General features: G+C 41.5%; 1 protein-coding gene across 1 annotated transcript; it reads right to left on the bottom strand.

The window, feature by feature from the left end:
* Window positions 1-5,216: 5,216 nt before the first annotated feature.
* On the bottom strand, window positions 5,217-20,017 carry CMPK1 (cytidine/uridine monophosphate kinase 1). Its single transcript, XM_064720109.1, has 6 exons — window positions 19,620-20,017; window positions 10,767-10,913; window positions 9,746-9,898; window positions 8,165-8,241; window positions 7,984-8,080; window positions 5,217-7,504 (listed from the first exon to the last, which is right to left on the bottom strand). The coding sequence occupies exons 1-6, from the start codon at window positions 19,692-19,694 to the stop codon at window positions 7,463-7,465; spliced, it is 591 nt and encodes a 196-aa protein (XP_064576179.1). The 5' UTR covers window positions 19,695-20,017; the 3' UTR covers window positions 5,217-7,462.
* Window positions 20,018-20,033: the final 16 nt, after the last annotated feature.

Here is a 20,033-nt window from a genome sequence, read left to right as displayed (position 1 = left end):
CTCCAGATGTCACTGGAACAGCAGAGATGCTGAGCCTGCCTGGGGGTACCTGCTGGTACCAGTCCTGCTCGTGCCCCACGGTCAGAATGACTGGCCATGCCCCAGCACAAAGTGTTGTCAAAACAAAGCCTAACCCTGCTGGCACCTCCACGCTTCTCATTCCTGCCCTGCACGGGCCAAGATGCTAACCCCATTCTGTCTCTTCCCATTCCCCTGCCCTGAGGTCCTTTTGGGAAAGCATGGGCTTGTTGTTGCTGAAGGATACTCAGGCAGCATCTGCACAGCCATGCCTGAAGAGTAAACTAGCCATGGTTTTCCACCACAGTCATTTGGAAGGAATAATAGGATATAATAGAATATTAATAGAATAATAATAGAACAATTAATAGAATATTAATTCCATTATTCTATGGAATAATAGAATATTAATATCAGTATCTTCTAATAACTAGAAGATTTTGACAAAAAACATCTATCACTGGACAAAGCAATTAAGGTTTTGACTGTGTTGCTACAGTCTTTTATCTCTAAAATTTTCCTGTGGAAGAGAATCAGGTGCTTACCACTCAGCTCTTCCCAGCAGCTTCACTTTTAGTGTCCCCTCTGCCATCCCAGGGTAGAGCTCATTTCTGAGGCACTCTGGGATGGAGAGACACCAGAAATACTTCTCTGTCCTGGTACCAAGTATCAAACTCCTTTACTAGTGGCAAACTCTCACTCAAGATTATCTGAGAAAGTTACCTTTTGGTCCATGCTGTCATGAATGTAGTTACATAGAAGAGCCAAAATAATTAAGTTAATTAAGTTGTCCCCATCTAGTTGTTCTCATTAGATGCAATTAAATAAAATTACTACTAATAAATAATAATAAAAATAATACTAAAAATAAAAAAGAGAAAAAGAGGCATGGCAATGACTCTTGTCAAGTTACCAACATAGCATATCCATCTCAGTGCAACAAGAAACGAATCAAAAATCTATTTCTTTATAAGGATTTTTTCTTTTCTTTTCTTTTTTTTTTTTTGTTTGAGTTACACCGTTAAAATAGTCAGGCTTTTAAACTAAAAAAATAGTTCTTTCAATATACTGTGCATCCCATGAATGCCCCTTCCAAGCTGCATCTCCGCGAGCCTTGCACCCCTCCTTGTGGTGCATCGGAGCAACTGTCGTGTGAGAAAAATCCTCTCTGCTGGGCTCTGGCTCCCAAAAAAGAGCACAGAGACATCCATCATCTCTGGCACCAAGCACCACCTTCTCCATGTTGCGAACATCTCCGAGCTACAGATATAAACAACTTCTGCCTCTTACTAGAAGTCAACTCTAAGCGCACGTTTCAAACATCATTAAAGTGGAGGGAGTGGAAATGTGTGACACATTGAAACAGTTACACTTCTCAATCTTAATGTTTGTTTAAAGGTTACTTTTGGATGAAAGCTGGTTAGAGAATAAATAGCAGATGCTGAAAGCATCCATTATGTATTTTTGCAATTAGCAGAAAATCTTGGTACTTCTCTTAAAGAACATACATAATTTTGTGGGATGTTTATTGCTGGAAGCAATCTGCTCTTGCTGGCAAGAGCAGCATCCAAGAGCCCAGGGAAGCTTCACAAGGAGTCACACATAGTAAGCCAAAAGCAATGCTTGCTTCAGGAACAGCAATTAAACCCCTGTGCTTGCTGTTGCAAGGAAGTGGTCAAATGCACTTTCTTTCCACAGAAAATTTTAAATTAGAAAGAACATGGTGAAATCATCCCTGTTTCTTTTCCACAGACATTTTGATTAACAAGCAAAAAAAAAAAAAAAAAAGAAAAAGGTGGTTCCTGGGGTATGGAGATACTGCTGTGCCTTGGGAACTCCTGTGCATCCAGCTTGCATAGCCTGGAAAGGAAAATGGAAGTAAGGAAGCCACTACAGCTCCCAGAAAGTATCTCACCCTCATAAAAAATTGTGTGTGGAACATGAGGTGGAGCAGCAGCTTTAACTGTGCCAGTCCTCCCTCTCCCTGATGATTTCCATCAGATCCAAAAGAAGCTGGAGGGAGTATTCAGACAGAACAGAGGTATTTGAGTTAAATATACACTCAGTATACTTAAGTGACCATAGCTGGGAACTTCGGCTGGTTCTGGTTTAAGAGGACAACAGTAGTAATGCCCTGAACAGAAACCTAAAGAGCTGCCCTCTGCTCAGCCACGAGAGAGGACCACCAGATATTACATCATCCATATACCCTCATAGATCCTGATAATCCTGAAGACCTCCACCATAGATTAAGTTTTAATCCTAAAACATTATATAATTCTATCCCCAAATCTCTTTTTATACCTCTTGGCACTAAATAGAAGTTGTCCAAGACACCATTTTCACGTACCATACCCAGCCCATCACATTTTGGTAGTCACACAGCAATCTGTGCCATTTCTCACCACACAGAAACAGCATTGTGCTAAAAAGCCCTCCAGAGTAAAGCAGATAATATCTTTTGGGATGGTGCCTTGTATTTTCCAAGAGTTGTCTCACTGCAGCAGTTATTACAAGAAACTAAACCAAACCCTCCTATTTGCAAATTGGATAGAAAAAGCACAACTCAAACTGGTATTTGGTTTAGGACTGAAGGGTTCACACAGGGCTTAAGAAGCATTTTAGACAAAAGCAAGCTTTCTGCCAAACATTTGAGGGGGAAGAGAAAATTTCTGCTTTGCTGTCTGAACGCAGTTATAAGCCAGGATGATGAAAATGCCTGGCACTGCTGCCCACAGTGAAATCCACTGTGCATGTCCCACCTCACATGCAAGGCTCATGCTGCGTTCATCCTGCCCAGTTTAGTTTCTACAGTGCTATCCTGAAGAAAAATTCCTGTCTCCACAACCCCTGGCATTAAAGGTGGCAGGCTTAACAAGGGCAGATGAAGAACTTGTCAGCAGGAAGTGCTTTTGCATTAATTTCTATACAGCACCATCATGAAATAGCAGGACCCCACAAGCACTGCTGCCCTGTAGAACAGGTATTTATCCAAAGCTGAAGTCTTAGGAGTGAAGCAGAATTGACTGAGCTTCTCTAAGCATCTTCTCTCCCCTCTTCAACCATCTCACTTGCCTCCACTGATGCACAACTCGTCACTGCTGGTTTAACACCTAGTGACTGAGGAGGTTTTCTCATGCAGCTGCTGCTAAGCACTGTGCTGGAGCAGGGCAGACATAGCTGATCTGACTCACACAGGAGAAAAGAGCAGAGGTACTACACAGAGATTTCCTGCAGCTGGGAAAAAACCCCAAAACAATGTGCTTTATATTGGTTTTGTAACAGCTTATGTACCAAGCTCATGTCAGAAACAGGTTCAGATTACTCCAGAGGAAGGTTTAAAGGTTTTCTTTATTTAGCAAGCAGATAGAGATTGGCAAAAGCACGCCTTTTCCTATCCCAAAGAGCATCTGCAATTCAGAAAGGTAAGGAAAAGGCATTAAAAGGCAGAAAGCAAAGAGGATAGAGCATACCTCAGCTGAGGAGATTAGAAGACTCAATAAAGACACCTATTGTTACCAACAGAAATACTCTACAAATACACAGGCTGAAACCCACCATCTTAAATTAAGCAATCCATGAAAAATATCAGAGAGATGTAAGATTAAATTCTTCTATGCTCCCCTATCTTCACTGGAAGGCTTATAAAAGTCTGCAGATCACAAGGGTGTACACATTGCTGCTATATGAAACCATGTATTAGTATTTTTATATTATCTACTGTTTTGTCTCCTTTGTTACCTGATCAGGCAAATCCTCTTCACATTGTCTCGCAGTTTTCACTAACTGGAATGTTTGGACTGTGGCAAGGGCACAGCCCTGGGTCTCCAAGTCCTGCTGCACCACAGCTTGAAGGAATAACCCGCCTGTGCCAAGGAGCAACTGTTGCCCCCCAGAGCAGAAGGCCAGCAGAGCTGTCACAGATCACAGCCTTCAGAGACATCTGTGCCATAGCAGGGACTGAGCTGCTTCTGGAGCTCACTCCAGAGGAGGAAAGTAATCCCCTAAGCTGCAACTTTCCTAAATGCTGGCAGCAGGAACTGCCAGCCGGTAACAACAGCTGGCAGCTCCGCTCTGAGCTGAGTGGTTTTTCCATTTAACTCTCCCCTTCTCCCCAGCTCAGCCTGGGCAGCAGCACACACATGTCCCCACTGTTGTAAGAGACAGGATTTTCCACAAGATCTCACAACTCCCTCATGAGCCAGTTCTTATTAAGGACAAATTGTTCCTAGTGGGGGATATCTTACACTGAGGCAATCCTCAAGTGTGTATTTATGGTCTTCTCTGCTTGCTCCTGCTCTCAAAGTGGGAGACTTAACTCAAAATCTCTGTCCAAAAGGTGCAAATCCAATGGGCAGCTTTGCCCCTTTCAGCCCATCCCTGAGGAGGTGCTACAACTTCAGGGTGAGGTTTCAGCAACTTTAGTCTCAGCAGATTTCCCAGCAGAAAGGTACCTGGCACAACTGAAAAATCCCCTGCTCTTCCCCACCCCTTTCAAACCAGCTCTGCAAATCTTTCCAGTGTAAAGTTTCAAGTTGGAAGGGATGTTCTGCCTTAGAAGTCTTTTCCAACCCAAATGATTCTATAATTTTAAGTTCAACAAGTTGTTTAATGGGAAGCTACACATGACAAAACAACCTCTTTTGTAACAGACCTTTACATAAAATAGGTTATTTTAAAATAAGCCTGGCAGCCTCTCAGTGTCTTTTCTAGAGAATATTATGCTGTGCAACTCTCCTTTAAGAACAGCCTGGAGTATAGCACGTACACATGTGGAGCCAGGAGAATGGCAGTCAGGGGATCAGCTGCTGATTGAGCAAGGAATTCTGAGAAATCCAGGCCAGAAATGTCTCCAACAGCAGGTGCACAATAGGTTTGTGTTTCCTACACCACTCCAAGTCACTTTTCTTTCATATGTGTGCCAAATGAATTATCACTGCACTACTATATGAACACAGTCATTTGATAAACCTCTAAAATCAAGAAAAGGTATCAATGCCACAGGCAAAGGTTTGATCTTCTCCTGTGCCTAAAAGGATCTTCAGGACTTCAGTTTTGATGGTGAAAACTGAACTTTTATACACATACCTGTGCATGTGGCGACATGAAGTATTTAACTCAAATAAATACTTACTTTATGTAGATGGATTTATTTGAAAAATATCCCTTGTGACAGATAACTGTAAGGCAAGCACTCATTAAGCCACAGAACAAAGTTTATTGGATCTCCTCAAATTCTTTATACAGTTTTGCTGCTAAATGGACACAACACATTCGCATATTGCCTTTAATTTTTATTTCAATCGTAAGTCCATCTTGAAAGAAGTGGTAACACATTTAATGGCATCTTCAATAAATAAAATGACAAAAAATCTAGTCCTTGCACAGACACATTACAATCCACTCCAAATTCAATATTGCCAAAACATTGTTGGGAGTTGTTCTAAAACTTGCTTCAGGATCTTTTTGTTTCAGCACTTAAATACACAGAAAAGTGTATGATGAGAGAAAATTCTGAACAGAACTTGTAAAAAGCAGTAACTTAGAAGCAAGAGTTAATGAAATCTCACTAATTGGATTAAAGAACACAGTTTGAAGTATCTTTTGAAAAAACCTGATTCAAACCTTCATATTAAAACATGCAGTTTTGCTGGATCCTATCCATGTCAGCATACTTATACAGGAAGAGTTAAATTCTAGGTTTTCTTCTTTTATTTTTTTAAACAAGAAATTCATAAAGTGGGAGCATTGGCCCCCCCACACTCACAAAAGCAGTCATGGTCCATATATTCAGCAGTAGTAAACAGCTATTTGTGGCCAGTCCATTGCCTGAGCTCCTACGAGACTGGAAAAGCTACTGCAGTTTATCCTTGGTTCTGCACCCATCTCTTGCCCAGTCCAGGAGCCTCAACAACCTCAGCGAGGTGAGAATTCCTGAAAATACAAATCTGACTGCAAGATGAGGACCAATACATCTGATTCTAATTAAAAACTATGCTTAATTTAAACCTTCTCCTAAATAGAGAAAGTCATGGCTAAAGAAAAGCTGAGCGTTAAGATTTCCGAATTGCAATTCTGTGTAATTAGCATGTCACAAAGCAATCAGAGTGTCAGTCAATGTAGGAACAACCACTCTAGCACTAAAATCAGTTAACACTCTCATCTTCATGCCATCAGTGGAAGCTTAGGGCACAAAAGGAATGCATGGTTGGGCCCCTCCAGACCTACGCATACTATATAGGGGACAGGAAAGCTTAAACAAAAGACAAAATTGCACCACATCTGTGCAAACGTTTCAACCAGGTTGTTTCAACCAGTTCCCTGCTCACCCCAGCTCCTCCTGCTGACTGCACTTGGCTTATTCAAGAGAACAGGGGGAAGCAGGACTGTTTCAGGGATTGAAACTTTTTTTCTGCAATTATCTTTCCCTCATCTGACCACATTGTAACAAAAGTGCAATAACTTACAAACTTCTCAAACGAACAGCTATTAAAATTACACATTTTTAGGGAAACATATTCACTAGTTTAACCATAAAAATATTTCCCCAGATAACAAACCTTAAAGCATTTGGTAACACAGTATTTCAATAATAATAAAGAAGAACCCTTCCACTTGTTACAAAAGACAGAACTGTCAGATTTTGCCTACTGTATACTTTTTAAGAACTTTGCCATCTTGTGAAGACTATGCTGTAGTTAAGAACATAACTATCATTTAAGATAAATGAGTATTGAAATGTTAAACTGACTTTCTTAATCTTTTGCAAATTAAAACAAGGATAAATCCAGGGTCATGTCATCCAAAAACCTGCAAGACAGTTTACATCCAGAGTCATAAGGAAGCACCACTTTTCATAAAGTACTTTGTATGTCTGTTCCTGAAATGCATATTTCATAGTTTTTTGACAATTGCTAAAACAGATTCTCACACTAACTGTAGCTTGACTTAGAGAATTCAGGTCTGGGGATATAAGGGAATTTGGGGCAAAATTATACTTAAAAAAAACCTGCTAAATTTGGTCCAAGAATCCAAAAAAACCCAAGGTTTATGGGTCCTTCATTGATTAATGCTGCTGTTCAGTTGATCTTTAAAAAGAAAGTAGGTGTACAGCAATAAGGAAGAAGAAGGACTGCCCATGACAGGCACAGAACTGTGACAGAATAAACAGTTTGTTCAGAAAGATGTATTAACTGTGTTTCTGCCATGTGAGTAACTGAACTTGCACTAATGGAGAACCCTGAAACTTGTATACTATAGCCACAAGAAATGATTTCCTATTTAAAAAACAGATCCATTTCTAATCAGCTGTTTTACCAATCATCATTAGATATGTGAAAAAAAAATAAAAAATCTTTTTAAAATAATTACAAAGAGTGGACTGCAGTAGCAGCTATTCAAGCAAGATTCAAGCACAAGTTGAAATGGAGTTTCAAGCTGGGAATTAGCCTTCTTTGTCGAAAATTTGTACAACATTTTCAAAAACCTAAAAAGATAAAGAAGAATTTTATGAAGTATTGATCTAACAGTTACTCCAAGTTAAACCAACTTAAACAGTATTTGACAATACTTTCAAAAATATATAGGGGTTTTTTAGAACATTCACAGTAATTCTTTAACAGTGGGACTGGCATCAATTTTGGGAAGCAGACAGAAGAGCAACACTGATTGAGAAGAGCAAAAGCTCATGAAAATGTAAAAGGCAAGACCCTGTTAAACACAGAAACACTGGAAATGTGTTCAGTCCAGTTCACACTCAAGCAGAACAGATCAATTTCCTCAAGTTATTCACATCTTACTCAGTCCTTCAAGAGTCAAATCAAGAGCTCCAAAGCATCCCTGAGTAATAACATCAGCGCTTAATGAGCAGGCTAATCACACACACAGACACACATCTCAGAAGAAAGCCAGAAATATACACCCTGCCACCCTGTCATCCCCATATTTTGGCATATATATACTTACTTCATCAACAGATTTAGAGGCATCCACTTTTCTGACTTTTCCCATTCTCTCATACAAATCTATGATAGGCTTAGTAGACTGCAGATATGTATGAATTCTAAGAGAAAGCACAGGGAGAAAAAAATCACATTACATAGAAAAATATCAAGAGAAGGGACCAGAAAAGTTTTTAGGACAGTACCTCTTCTCCAGGCTCTCCCGGTTATCGTCGCTCCTACCGCTGCTCTTGCCTCTCTCGAGACAGCGGCCGATACAGATCTACAAAAAAACACCAGAAGCATGACTGCAGCCAGGAACACCAGCTGCCATCCTGAGAGCAGGAACTATCAAAAATCCTGCAAATCTAAACTGGCCTGGCACACAAAATACAGCCCAGAACTGGTGGATGTAACCAGAAGTCACATAGGAAGTGTCTTCTAGAGAAGGATGATCCACAATCCAGTTTATGAAAATGGGATTGGGGTCAGAAGAAGTAAAAGCAGCATCAAGCTCTGTGATTTGACTGGATTCCCAACATGAGACATAAAAAAAAGAAAATTACCTGATTTTCAAGGATGTGTTCAGGCTTTCTGAAAAGCAGCATGTCAAATGGGACTATTAATATATGTCTGCACTAAAGGAAAGTCACTGTATGTTCTCTCAAGAATTTTGTAAGGCAAACTGACAATAATAAGTTACTGTCAGTTAAAATGTTCTTACCTGACATTATTATAATGAAGACTTCAAAATCTAAGTAAAAAATAAAGAACTAACCATTGCCAGAAGTGTCCCAATGAACTAAGTTTTTTAAACCTTTAGTTAAATAAGCAAAGCTGACACATGTACACTCCATGAATACATTTATCCAAATTATGCAAGAGGACAAGAGTTAAAAATTATTTTTCCTCGACAGTACAATCATAGTAAAGATCATGAAGCATTGTGTATTTTAGATCTAGTAAAAAAGTGGAATCACAAAATTAATGCCCCAACAAGTGAAAAAATTTATTTAGTCTTATTTAGTCTTATTTATCTTGTTTCTGTTAAAACAGAAAAATAGTAATTCCTCATGTGCTCTTTAAGATTACAAAATTATTGCAAATAAATTAAAAAAAAAAACAATAAAAAGCCAAAATCTCAGGAAGCTAGGCAAAGGGGTAACAGGAAAAAAGTCAGCTTAAGGTGCTGGGATGCTCATAACAGTTTTTATGTTCAAGGGCACTGACAAATTAAGAAGACAGCACATCACGGCACTTATTAAATGAAGGCACTGCATCACTGTCAAAATGCCCTTGTAATTTAATGACTTGCTGAATAAAATGTTGATTACTGACTATCCCATAGCACAGCTCATAAGTATGAAAATAAAGATTGCTGCTGCACTTCAGAATTCAAGCAGACATTGCATCAAGGTAATTTTGGACTAAACAACAAATAACTAAGGGTGAACAGAGTAACATTTTCTGAAAAGTAACCAAATAATTATGTAAAACATATTTAAAGTTTTGATAAATTTTCTTTAAGAATACAATTGCCTGGAGTACTTCCTCAATATAATTTATTCCCATATGATTATACCAATTGTCATTAGCTGTCTATTTCAATAAACAGGCAGCTTTTCATCGGCTAAAACAAGTTGCCAAAAAATCCTTCAAACACCCAGGCCAAGTTTTCCTTCTACTCTTACATTAGTCCATCCTCCCTGTCAGAGTTTAATTGTTCTTCTTGAATGATTCCCACAATATTACAAGAAAGGAAGTTACAGAATTACACACTTCATTACCTCATTGTCACAATCAAAAAAGAGAACAAAGGAGACATCCGCTTTTCCATCCATAGTCTTATTCCAGCCTTGAAGATTATCTTCATTCCTGGGAAATCCATCAATCAAAAACTTGTTCTTCTGGGAATTGGCAGCCATTGTTTGATCCATTGCCTGATAAAAGATAATTCAATTCACAATCTCCTGCACATATGCTGATTTATCTACTTATTAATTTACCCCCAAGATGTTGACATGGTAAGTTGAGAAGCATTTATTTTAGGATTATTGCAGATTTACAAAATGTGCTTTTTGTTTCACTTTCAATGCATACTGGTTAATTCACTGATGCACCAACACAACTATTGTTCAAATTGAATCAATTCTTTCACAAAGCTCAAAAATCCCATAACAAACAAATCTCATAATAAATCCCAGCTTTAAAGCTTATTTTCTACAAGATTCTGGGAAGTGTCTTTACACAATAAGACATCAGAATATCCCTGATCTAAAGTTAATTTGAAGGGAAAAGCTCCAGATAAATTTAGTGCCATGAACAGCAGCCTTTTTTTGACTTAAAGTAGATACTCCCATTGATTTCATGGACATCCAATAGAGGCTGAAGCTTTTCCTTTCACAAGAACATCAGTAGGTGTTCTTCTCTTTCACCTGACTATCTATTTTGACAAAACTTACAAATCTTAGTGCCTTTAAGGCCTCTGGCCTCCAATCAAATATGACTGAATGGACCAAGAGGTCCAAAAGCTAGTGCAGGGAAATAAGAAATACAGTTTCACTGCTTTTCCTAGAGCCACTAAGAAATAAAGGAAAATTAAAATAACCCATTTTCACAGATCCCCAGAGAGGCCATCAGCTCTCCAGCAGTCAGAAAGAAACACAAGTGATTGCTGAGAGAAGCAGCTCCGTGTCTGCCCATTCATACCGCTCACACTGGAGGAAAAGCAGTTCTGCCAGAACACAGCCACTGCTTTGTTGCTTACTCTGCAGGAGTGACCCTGCAAGGAAATAGCCTTTTCCTTACCCTCTTCAGCAAGCTGATTGTTATTTCAACTGGCACAATCTCCCCCTCTTTAATGTAGTTCTCAATGAGTTCTCCATACTGGGAGCCCGGCCTTTTCCGCTCGTCCCGGAGCAGGTCACCGGCAGAAAGGTGAGTGTAGCCGTATTTCTGCAACAGGCAAAGCAAACACAGGCTCCCTTCAGGCAGAGCATTTGTGCAAACCCAACACCAGCCAGCAGTGCCAGCCCTGTTTATCCTTGCTTTGCAGCAGAAAAACCCAGTGAACAGCATCTTGCTAGTGACAGATCTGTTCCACCTTCAGTGTGCAATCTGACAGAGGAGCACACTCTGCACACAACACACACAGTAACAATCAGAGTCATTAAGGACGGAAAAGACCTCCAAGATCATCAAGCCCAGCCTTTGACCAAACACCATAGTGACAACTACACCAAAGCTTTAAGTTCTACATGCAGTAATTTTTTTAATGTTTCCATGAACGGTGACTCCACCAACTCTGTGTTCCAGTGTCTGACAACCATATCAGTGAGGAAATTTTTCCAAATGTCCAACCTGAACCTCCTCTGCTGCACCTTGAGGCCATTTCCTCTTGTCCTGTTGCTGGCTGCCTGGGAGAATAGGCTGACTCTTAGTACAAATTCCTTTCAGGGAGTTGTGAATGACAAGGTTTCCCCTAAGCCTCCTTTTCTGCAGGCTAAAACCCCCAGCTCCCTCAGCTGCTGCTCATAGGACTCACTCTCCAACCCTTCACCAGCTTCATTACCCTTCTCTGGACACACTCCAGCACCCCAATGTCTTTTTGAGATGAGGGCTCCAGAACTGGACATCCTTGGGTAAAATGCTCAACAGGGCTTTGGTCAGGTATTTCTGTATACCATTTTCAGGAGCAATTTTGTTATGTTTAGAAACAAGACAAGAATTTTGTTTAATTACCTACTGAAAGAAAACACATAGGGTGATTGCAGTTCCTTTGGAGCTGGAGGAATGTCCCAAGTACAGGCTAAATCAGAAATCCTTATATTCAAGTTGTGGTTCTAGCACCAGCTTCCTCCCCAGCCTTGGTGAAATCACCTATAACACAGCAGCTGCACAAACAGTCCCCCTGCCCCTGCTACCTCCTTCCCTGGGATGACCACGGAGAGCAGCCCTTGGGGAAAAGCAGTGACTTCTCCTAAGGATGACGTGGTAGATCAAAGTCAATAACTACACTGGTTCCACCCTCTGCCACACCACACAGAGTAAACAGAGAGATCAGGTTCAGATCCATCAATATGATAGCACTGTGCAGGAAAACAGCACACGCCATTGCTCTTTCACCTCAAACTACAGCTAAAATTGTCACTTATGAAAAATACTGATGGAAGTATTTATTAGACATGAATTTCTCAGGCATTTATCATTGTAAATAGATACCTAGTGCAAGCAAACAAATACATTCCGACCAAAGAGAAATGCATGGTTATAAATAATCATTTTCTCAGCTCATTTAACACTGCAAGAAAATGAACAAAGTGCACTATGCTCCTTGACCAAATATAAGTCCATCAAAACAGGCAATAAATACATCTCCTTGCTATTACCTAAGCTAGTTCTACATCCAAAACACAGCACACACATACATTCTCATCTGGAAGTTTTTACACAAAACAAAAGCAGCAGCAAAAAACTTCAGGGTTATCAGTTTGGCTGCAGCAACATCCAAAGCAAATTTCAAACAAGGTGTCTGAGAGGCATAATAATGTGACTACACACTCGGCGAGGCTGTGAACTTTGGATTTAAAAACTTGGCTACTGAACTAAGTACAACAGAAATATTACACAACCCACTAAATGACTTTAAAACATTTCAGTTGCTTTCCAATTTCACCCACAAAAGCATGGAAAGTTAGTTCTGCCATAGTCATAATTTAAGAAGGGATATAATTACTTAAATCTCCAAAACTGTACACAGTTGGCAAAAAACAGAAGCAAGATTTTGCTGTAAGTGTGAAGGAAAAGCTTCACAGACATCCTCTGTAAGCTCACTGTACTCTTGCTTTAATGTACATTGCATTTGGATATGCCTAACTAATTGCAAATCTAAATATTTATAACCTACAGAAGCCATAAACCAGAATAAATTGTTCCTTATAAGCAAGAAACATTACTCTGCTGAATGCTAAATTAACATGCAGTTCTTCTTGCTAAAGTTATAGAATGATGATTTTTTTAACATCAGGTTTCTACAAAGAAGAAAACAGGAGGAAAATATAATCCCTTAGGTTTTAGAGGATTACCAAACCATTTAATTTTCCTTGGCATTTTCCTTTTCATGCATGAAAACAAAATTGAGTCAGAATTTTTTTTTTTAATTCTCCATCTTTTGCAAGAGCAAACTAAAGTAGTTTTTAACAGCTGAACTGGAAAGCAAAGACAGAAGTGTTTAAAAGTGCTTTTGTACAAATAGACTTGTTTGAGATAATAATAAATTATATTCAAGACTAACCCTCAGAATGGCTTAACCAGGCTGTAAGAAAAACAAACCTCTCCTTCAGGGGCAAAACATCTATTTGTGAACTGTGCTGAGCCAAGAGCCAAAGAAAACACATGGGTTTAAACAATGCAAACAAGGGGGGAGAATGGCTTGGCTGCTGCTCCACACACAGAAGGCAGCAGAGATGTGGAGCTCCTGCTACCCTTGCCAGCTTTAATCAAGATGTTCAGGGCACAAAGTTTTCTTTCTTTTTAGGTCATAGAAACCCTCAGCAAGCGTCCTGAGCTGCAGGAAATCATTGCAATGCCAAGGGCTGGCAGAAGAGACTGTGATGTAACAGCACAAAACATGGGTCAAACACTCAGGTCTGGACAAGGTCTGCCCTGTGGCAGCAGGACTTCCAGCAGTGCCAAGCACATCCTGATGCAATCCCCAGAATGTGACTCATTGCCACTCCTGCACTCTCTTCTGCAATCAGAAAGGGAGCAGGACTGTGGTTGCCAAATAATGAAAAAGCAGTTTCCCCAGCTCTTACTAGGCACATAATGTCAGAATGAAAGGACAACTTAGGAAAAAAAAGAGGTCAAAAAACAATTTCCAAATACTAGGATGCCAAGCACTTAAAATCTGGAGAGATTTTGGTATTACACAGAAGAAATGGGAAAATACAGAATTAACTATTCTAAAATGTATTTTAGAGATAATGCTTTCTGCTATGCTGTCAGACTGGTGTGATCTAGAAGAAGGAAAAAAGATTAAATTGGTAAGTTACTATTACACAAGTTCTCATTGCTACACAAGTAGTGCAAGCTCCTGGTGCTGTGATGATTTGCTCCAATTCAGGACACTTGCTGAGGGTTTCTCTCACCTAAAATAAAACAAAATTTTGTGCCCTAAACACCTTGACTAAAACTGGCAAGAGTAGTGTGAGCATCACACCTATTTATTACACAAGTTCTCATTGTTTTCAAAATTAATTTTTTGAAGTATGGGTCTCCAAATATTACCTACAAAAATCAACTGTGAATGAAAAAGTGCTGCCTTCAACACCACTCAAGACATTCTCCCATTTTGCTTTAAAAAATAAAACATAAAAATAATTTTATAAATTCCAGTGAAATAGAAAGGTGAGCTCAACTTTCAATCAATCCCATCAGAGCAGCAGTGGATAGAGCAGAGCAGATCAGAACAGCACTTGATATTTGCCTCTGCCTGGTCAGTCACAGCAGGACAAACTGGGACACACAAGCTGTGAGCTCCACATCTCCAAATTCCAGCCCGAGACTGCAGCCTCTCCGGGCTGCCCTTCCCTGCCCTGTCCTCCAGCCCTTCCAGCTTCCTTCTGCCAGCCGGGATTTGCAACTTTCACTCTGCAGACAGAACGGGCTTTGTTTTCCGTAAATACAACGAACAGATGCATAGAAATGGAAATGCGTGAGTCACATCGGGCTGGAAGCAGGCGGAGCGTGCCCAGCAGTCTCGGGCAGTCAGGAAGGATCGGGGCGAGCAGCAGCTGACGCTGGGACTCCTCCACAGCCCCTGCCGAGGGACACGGGCTTTATTTCTGATTCAGCCCTGGTGGTCCTGCAACAAATCTCCCCACTAAACACACAGCTTGAGACTTCCTTAAGAGAGCAGAAGCCAAGGAGCAAGAGAAACACAAATTACTGCTTTGACCTTGACTCCTATCTTGGCTTATCATTGTTAGTTTGAAAATGAAAGTCACAGGGCTTAAGATTTAAACAAATAAAATACAAACTTTTATTGCCCTGGTTCTGACCTGTCATATCTTGGGCAACCTTAATAAACAACCAAAATCTGCTACATACACCATTTGAGAACTAGTAAAAATAAAAACAGAACTGTGCAAAGCCTGCAGCCTTCAGGGTTTTTTTAGCCTTGAAAGCTTTTGTCTGTCCTACTAGCACATGGAATTAAATCTTTGGGGTACAGGTTACAATGCAGTAATAGACTTTCTGTCTGCTTATTCCAATTTAAAAAATTGAAGAAATCTTCTCACTTTGAAATATGTTATTGTCTCTGGGAAACAAAACCAAACAAAACCTCTCATTAACAAACCAAAACACACAATGGAGATCCCACAGTGCCTCCAAGGAAGAGGGGGGCAAACAGAGCACCCCAGGTGCTTCAGGAGCACTGACTCAATACAAGGCACCCAGTATGTTCAAGAAAGTCCAAAGTTTAATGCCTAGTATTCTGCAAAATGAAAATGTTCAGGGATAATTCTTCAGGGGGTAGATTTAAACACTCACCGTGTTTTTTTAAAAAACCTCCAAAGTTCAGAAATATAAATTTATATTCTAAAAATCAACTATGAGAACTTAAGGCTAAGTAGAATACCAATACATGACATTCATTAAAGAGATTTCAGAAGCTGAGTTTAAAGCAAACAATTTAAATCCTGTTTTTACTTCAAGGAAGTTAACACTGTATCTCAGCAGACTTCTAGAAGACAATTAACACATGACAGCAAAACCTAAATCCTTTGCTACTTTCAGAGGAGCATTTCTGATACAATGAATACTTCTTTGCATTGTTTCCTTCACCCTAGGAAATCTCCTTATCATATATCCCAAAGCAACTTAACAGCTTCTTCCATTTGGATATCAACTTATGCTCTTATAAAACTGAGAAGGCTCAGCATCCCACTTTGTGGAATTAATTTTAGATTTAACCACAAACATACAGGATAGGCTGTGGTGGAGGTGAATTATATTTTAGGTACACAGAGAGCAATGCCTTGCATAGCCCAAATCTCTACAGATCACCTTGCCAAAACAAACAGACAAAAAAGTACAACTCAAATCTTGCTTGGAATAAAGACAAATGATTTGGTTATTATTCTTCCCACCAACCAAAGAGCTTTACATCCCAAGCAGAGGTTATAAGGATTTAAAATTTAAGCACAAGAAAGCATATTTTGCGCAGACTTGCTGAAAGCATTTTTTTTCCTTGACTTTACCATAGTGATTTTATACGCAAAGTTCCGAAGTCAGCAATAAAGCACATTTCATTATCTCACAGTCACAGAAGAGACACTGTGGAAAGCATGAAGGTTACTGCAAGAACCTGCATTCAAATGACATCACTCAACTAGAGCTCAAATATTCTCCCTCACGTGACAGCTACGCAACAGTCCCAGATGATGGCAAGCTCCACCTAACAAAGCTGTGGAAGGTTTCAGGAGTTAATCTGCAGGGCTGCAAGGGAGAGGATAAGAACTTAAGAGGGAATTCTGCTTCATCCCTCTCTAAATAGGAGGACCTGCTCCAGAACAGGAGCAGTTCTGCTGATTTGCATTTCCCTGACAATTCTGTGTCTGTGGAACACACAGGAGTCGAGTCTTCCCTCCGTATCGGAGAAAACCAGTCTGGTTCAGCTGTCTCATCCAACCTTATCTGTGGAGATAAAGAATCCTAATCACTCACCCACTGTTCCCTTTCTTACACTGTGTCAATACCCATTTCCACTTGTTATTAGGTCTTCCCTCAAATCAGTTTTCCATTTGTGTCCAAATTTGGCAGGCATACATGCCTTCTCCACATTTAGGGATTCCAGCACACACATATTGAGCAGTTATGATTTACACTAGTATTTAACAAATACATACATGGGATATCCATCTCCCTTTTTTGGGAATGTAAAGCACAGTCTGCAAAAAAATTACAAAACTTCTCTGAGAAATTGTTCCCAGGTACTAAGTACATAATATCCCCTTTACTGTACAAAACACAGACACCCTTGGTTTTTAATAAAAATAGTTTGATGCTAAATTCATACAAGAGCTCACCTCAGCCAAATGAGACTTCTTCCACATGTGATGTGCTCTGTCCCAAATCTCCAGTATGAATAGCAACCAAGACATATTTATAGCTCATACTGACTTTTTGTTCAGCACAACCTCCAAGCTCTACAGTAAGATACTGGGTCAGATTCATTCCAAATGTAAACTAACATTATTCCATCCATTTACAACAAGCATGAATGAGGTTTATTATTACTCAGCTACAGCCCCCTTTTCTCTGTGGCAAACTGCCAAGAGGGTTTAAAACACAAATAAAAACACACTTTCAACCTAAAGGCAGCATTGACTGCACACAGGCTGCTCACTTGCCTGCAGGACTCTCTGGGGGCTGCCAGGGGCCATGGTGAGGATCTGTGCTTAGAAAAGCTCCTGCTCTCCAGTACCTCTGCTGTGTTTCACCCACACTTCCCTGCTCATGTGCCCCTTTTCTAAAGTCTTCCAGCACACTCACATCAGTCCAACTGTTCTTTAAACTACCTCAGACCCTCTCTGCCTCCCAGTTTAGCCAGTGACTCTCCTGGAGGTGTCTGAGCCAGCAGGAAGGTTGTTCTTTGCATTCAACAGGTCTGAGTGCTGTCTGTCAGCTCACTGACTGCAATAAACTTCTTTCCATGTAGTGAACAGGATTAGCAGAATTAAAGCAAATCTGCATTTATTCGAATTTGGATTTCCCTTTCCAGGCTTAGAGAAGAAAATAAATACTGCATAACCAAGGTTTTCCTTTTTTCCTTTTTTTAGCTGGAAATACTATTTGAGTAGCAATGGCTCATTTGAACTCCTCCTAATAAAGTGGTCTTTATCCAATTATATCAGCCTATCCAGCCATAGGCATTTATCCTCCTAAACACAGGCCAGCAGCCACATAAGGTACTTCAGCCCCGAGGCCACACTAATGGTTTGCTGAAAGCCATTAATGACAGCCTACAAGGTTCCCCTATAGTTTAAGCTCATTTGTTTTCTACGTGCCAGGGGCTGAATCTGACCTTACCAAAAAGGCTTTATGAGCACTGTGAACCTTCCATGCCACAATTTAATTTAATGAATATGCTGCTTTGAACGCAAGTCTGTAATTTGAGGTTTAAATCCTTCAGAACTAAAGTCATAACGGCATTTTTTAGTCTGGACCAAATTCACTTAACTTAGTTATACAACTCTGAAGTCTAGGATGTAGCAGCAGCATGGATAAACTGTAACAGCACACCCAGAACAGAGGACACACACAACGTGGCTGTTCCAGGAGTTTTGGGGTTCTTTCCCACCAACAAATTCAGGAACATGGCCATCACCACAGTTCTTAGCCATATCTTTCAATGAGGGTATGCATAAGCTTTGATCCTATATGGCTTTTAATAAGAAAAGTATATGTAACTGCTCAGTAAAAAAAAAAAAAAAAAAAAAAAAGAAAGATAAAAGAGCTGTTTCAAATCCAACATACACACATGTTTGAAAGCATTCATCCCTAACTACTTCCGTAATTATCCACCTGGATACACTGTAATTATCCCTGCGGTTTTTGGTGTTTAAAAGGACAGTACTACAACATGTATCATCCACCGCTCTTTCTTACATATTTGTTGTCTCAAAAGGCTGGAAAAATGTATTCGGAAAACTGAAAATTTGAAAGTTTAGTCAAATTATACTGTCAGTCTTAAGCTCTTTAAAAAGAAGGAACAAGATGAACAATCTATGGGATCAGGATTTCCTTTGACCTCTATCATATTGTGTCACAGAAATAAAAAATTAATTTGTTCTATTTTTAACATATTACTTCCACAACTTACTGAGATGGCGCTGGGTAAAAAAGCCAACACCCTGCAATGCCTGCTGTACCAGCTGTAACGTTTATGGGACAGGCCTCAGGGGACGCGGACCTTGATCCATTTGAAGCACACGTATCCCAAAGGCTGTCAGACACCTCACCCACCTCCTCTGCCAGGCCCCAGCTCCGACGTGGCCGTGCAGACGTGTACGGAGCCTCCCACTCGGGCTGGGCTGCGGGACCGGCCCGGCAGGGCAGCACCGCCCGGGCACCGCGAATCCTGCCGGGCTGCCGTGCTGCCCCCCGGCCCCGGTACAGCCGGCAACCCGCGCTCCCGCCACAGCCGGAGCGGGCTCTGGAACACCGAGGGTGGATGTAAAATCCCAATGGTGTCCCCAAAGTGGATGTAAAACCCCAATGGTGTCCCCAGGGTGGATACCGGCGCAGGCACCACCAGCAGGGTGGCCCCGCAGGGCTGAGGGAAAAGGCAGGAGAAGGGAAAGGGCCAGGCGGCCTGACAGGGGTGGAAGGGGACAGAGGGGCTAGACTGAGGGCTGCCCCACCACTTCACCCACTAAAGGGGAGATGCTATTTTTATTTATGGCCTCGAATAAGTGAGGAATGGATGGAGACTCGACAAGAGACCAGATTGAAAGGCAGACAGTGGTCCCGCCACCCCCGTCTGTGTAACACGACCCACAGACGACCGCCCCAAACAGGGTCCCGGGCCCCACAGGGGGATCCTACAACTCCCAGGGCCCCCGCGGCCGGGGTCCCGCACCCCCTGCACCTCACCTCCACGATACGAGCGCACTGCGTCCCCTTGCCCGCCCCGGGCCCGCCGAGGACGAAGACGACGACGGGCTTCATGAGGAGAAGGAGGCGGCGGCGTTGCAGCAGCAGGACAGCGGCGGCGGGGCGGCGGCCGTGGGGCGGCCGATAGGGCGGGAGGGCGGGCGGGGAGCGGCAGGGCCGAGGCCGGGGCTGTGACTGAGGCACCGCTGCCGCCGCGCTGTCCCCGCGGAGGGAAAGTGCTTCCGGGTCCGGGCGGGGCGGGGCGGGCACGTGGGCGCAGGGCTGGTGGCGGCGGCTCTGAGGGGACTCACGGTCTCAGGCCCTGACTGGGGAAGGCGGAGGCGGGCGCGGCCCTCCAGCGGGACCGGGAGTGTCGGTTCATTGTTGGCCCCGCCACAGCCCTTTCCGGCATGG

The sequence above is a fragment of the Zonotrichia leucophrys genome, chromosome 8, assembly GCF_028769735.1.
Source record: "Zonotrichia leucophrys gambelii isolate GWCS_2022_RI chromosome 8, RI_Zleu_2.0, whole genome shotgun sequence".
Taxonomy (NCBI): Eukaryota; Metazoa; Chordata; class Aves; order Passeriformes; family Passerellidae; genus Zonotrichia; species Zonotrichia leucophrys.
Note: the sequence above shows the minus strand (reverse complement) of the source record. Positions and strands in the feature narration are given on the sequence as shown.